Source organism: Beta vulgaris, chromosome 1, assembly GCF_026745355.1.
Source record: "Beta vulgaris subsp. vulgaris cultivar EL10 chromosome 1, EL10.2, whole genome shotgun sequence".
NCBI lineage: Eukaryota > Viridiplantae > Streptophyta > Magnoliopsida > Caryophyllales > Amaranthaceae > Beta > Beta vulgaris.
The window spans coordinates 53,580,560-53,583,930 of record NC_079202.1 but is presented as its reverse complement, the minus strand read 5'-3'; the positions used below and the strand labels follow the sequence as shown (position 1 = coordinate 53,583,930).

Sequence of the window (3,371 nt, the reverse complement as noted above, 5' to 3'; positions counted from 1 at the left end):
TTAGTGATTTATACACTTTCAACGTATATGTTTTTAATATTAACTTTTTATAATTTTTACTCATTGATAATTGAAGATACTAACGTTTGAAATCATACATCGACAAACGTGAAAATACGAAACGGTGCAACTATTTATAAACGGAGGAATTTTATCATAAGCTTAATGTGATGGGTTAACGGGAGTTTCATGAACCAAAGTGTAATAATAACATGCAACAACTAGTGGTTACATTGCTTCACAAGGCTTTTACCGTTACTTGCAAAGACCACCCCTCATGACAAAAAACCTGACTTTTATCTCTAGACCGCAACACAAGCATCCCCTTTACCAGCTCACACTAGGAATTGCAGTTTCAGGTCTCAGCTACCATATAATATAGTGAGAAATGATAAACATCTAATTGCTAGATGTTTATAAACATCTAGCAGGGGTAAAATTGTCAATATATATGAAAAAAAGTTATCAGTCAAACAAAAAAGTAATCTCGAAAATTGGGCACTGTCAGAAAATTTCGATGCTAATATATGATGTTCATGCTACTACAATTGTGTTCGTGTAACTATAACTAGTGTTTATGCAACTAAAAATAGTGTTTATGTATAAACAGATAGTGTTCGTATTTTTTTAATTGGACACTGTCAGAAGATTCCGATGCTAATATACAGTGTTCATGCTACTAGAACTAGTGTTCGTGTAACTATAACTAGTGTTTATGCAACTCACACTAGTGTTTGTGTATAAACAGATAGTGTTCGTATTTTTTTTTTTACATATCTAAATAAGAGATAGAGAAGAGTAAAATAAAAATATGATGAAATTATATCAAGATGGATGTCTATTTGTAGAGAATAAAAATATATGAATATTGGTATATTTTTTATTTTTTTTAAAATATATTTTTTGAGATATACAAGTTTAAAAAATTGGAAAAAGTAATTTGTTTGGATAAACAATATAGTGACATGTGTACCACTCACATGTTGCCACATTAATGTTAGATGTTTGGCAAACATCTAGCAATTAGATGTTTATCATTTCTCATAATATAGTTGGCCAAATAGATTTCTGGACCCTCCAAGAAATTAAAATATTTATCATGCATATCCAACTCAATTAGACTAATGGAGTAGTTAATAAAAAAATATGCACTTCCTCCATTTTATATTAAGCGCGCTAACATGTCTTACAAACTTGTACTGATGTATTAATACTTAGAATTAATTAACTAATTACAATTCATAAAATATTAATACTTAAAAAAAAATAGTACGGTTATTAATAATTCTTCAATCGATACATATAATATAAAATAACAAACGTCAACTCACTAACCAGATAATATGAAATTGAGAGAACTAAAAACCAACAATTCATAGGCATCACTTGTAAGTTATAACTTATTCTATCTATATCACTATATGACTATATATAGTTTACGTAGGAAGTGGGTTATATCTTATAGGTAACAACTAATACTATAGGAGTAAGTGGTGAAGATCAAAATTAGTTAAGAACATACAAGCAAATAAAAGTGGTTTACCAACCTAAATGAACTAACTCCACAACATACATATATGAACATATATATATATATATATCTGTTTGCTGAAACTTGTTCATCTTTTACTATTACGTTACATCTTCTTCCCACTATCTTTATGTATGCCAAAAAAAAAAAAAACACTCCTTTCTCAAATATATTCCAACATTTATTCCAACATCTCTTAAGAACATTGCTATAACATGTTCACATTTCTTATATCTCATTCTAGTTTGCCTCTTTTGCTCCTTTTACCCCTCTTATTCATTTCTTCCTTTTCTACCATCAACTCCATGATTCAATCACCTCAACAAGTCCACCACAAACACCCTCATGCATGGCATAAATTCAAAAAACTCACTAATGCTAGGAAAGGAAGTCACATTGAAGACATTGGAGAGCTTAAGAGTTACTTTCAAAAATTTGGTTACTACCATCCTCTAAGTTCCAAAAAAGACGCGAAAATGGAGTTCACCAACGAATTTGACGAGCAATTAGAGCACGTTATAACTCGTTACCAACAACACTATAGTCTACCAGTAACTGGTACACTTAATCCTAAGACACTTTCCATGATTATGGCTCCTAGGTGTGGCATGCCGGACCACAACAGTATGAATAGTGTCAAGATTTCGTCTTCATTGCATACTTCACAACACTTTTTATATTTTCCCGGAAGACCAAGGTGGAACCGCGAAATACCTATGCTTCTTACATATGCATATTCTCTAGATGACTTGATTACTTACTTAAGTTTGCATGAAATAAAAGGTGCATTTGAACGTGCTTTCTCAAAATGGGCATCAGTGATTCCAGTTAACTTTGTTGAGACTCAAGATCTTGGCTTCGCGGACATAAAAATCGGGTTTTATAATGGTGATCATGGCGATGGAGAGCCTTTTGATGGGGTGTTAGGGGTGTTAGCCCATGCATTTTCACCAGAAAATGGAAGATTTCATCTTGATGCAGCTGAAAGATGGACAATTGATTTCGATTCGGAGGATTCGAATGTGGCTGTGGATTTGGAGTCTGTGGCATTGCATGAAATAGGGCATTTGTTGGGGTTGGCTCATAGTAATGTCAAGGAATCAGTCATGTACCCAAGTTTAAAGCCAAGGGAGAAGAAAATAAAATTAAGGTTTGATGATATAGAAGGAGTGCAATATCTATATGGTTCTAACCCTAATTTTACTATTGGATCTTTGATAGAATCTGAAACTTCTTCATCTCAATCCATTGATTCAAGGAAAGTGTTCCAAGTGCTTGCCTCTTTGTTGGTGATTTTAATCATACATTTCTATCTATGACCCTCTTTTTGTTCAATGAAATCTAATGATATATCTTGGGCAAATTGATTATGGTCATATGTATATATATATATAGCTCATGTTAGTCATGTAGGTTAATTGGGATAGTTTTATTTTCATTCCACTCTTGATATATACTTGTATATATTTCATGGTTAGCTAGCATATGATCTAATATTGAGTTTAGGAACATTTTAATTATATACTTCCATATTACACAGTTGAGCTTTACTTTTAAGGGGTAAGGTAATTTATCTCTATTTCTTACGTACTTTTATTTATTTTTGAAAAAAAAGTAACATAGGTCCGTAGTTTGATCAATATTCCCTCCATTATTTTTATAGTTTGGCAATACAAAATTTTGACCATTAATGTTTTTAACTTTTTTTAAAATAAAAATTGTACTTTCTCCATTCTGAAATAAGTGATACACTTCTTTTAAGAAAATCTCACATAAAAAGAGAGAAGTGTTTCAACTTATTTCAAAATAATATTTACGTGTATAATAATTAATATTTTGC

At 31.2% G+C, this 3,371-nt stretch overlaps 1 protein-coding gene across 1 annotated transcript; it reads left to right on the top strand.

Moving 5' to 3' along the window:
• Window positions 1-1,632: 1,632 nt before the first annotated feature.
• LOC104905557 (metalloendoproteinase 4-MMP) lies at window positions 1,633-3,078 on the top strand. The gene has a single exon (XM_010694146.4). The coding sequence runs from the start codon at window positions 1,747-1,749 to the stop codon at window positions 2,848-2,850; it is 1,104 nt and encodes a 367-aa protein (XP_010692448.1). The 5' UTR covers window positions 1,633-1,746; the 3' UTR covers window positions 2,851-3,078.
• Window positions 3,079-3,371: the final 293 nt, after the last annotated feature.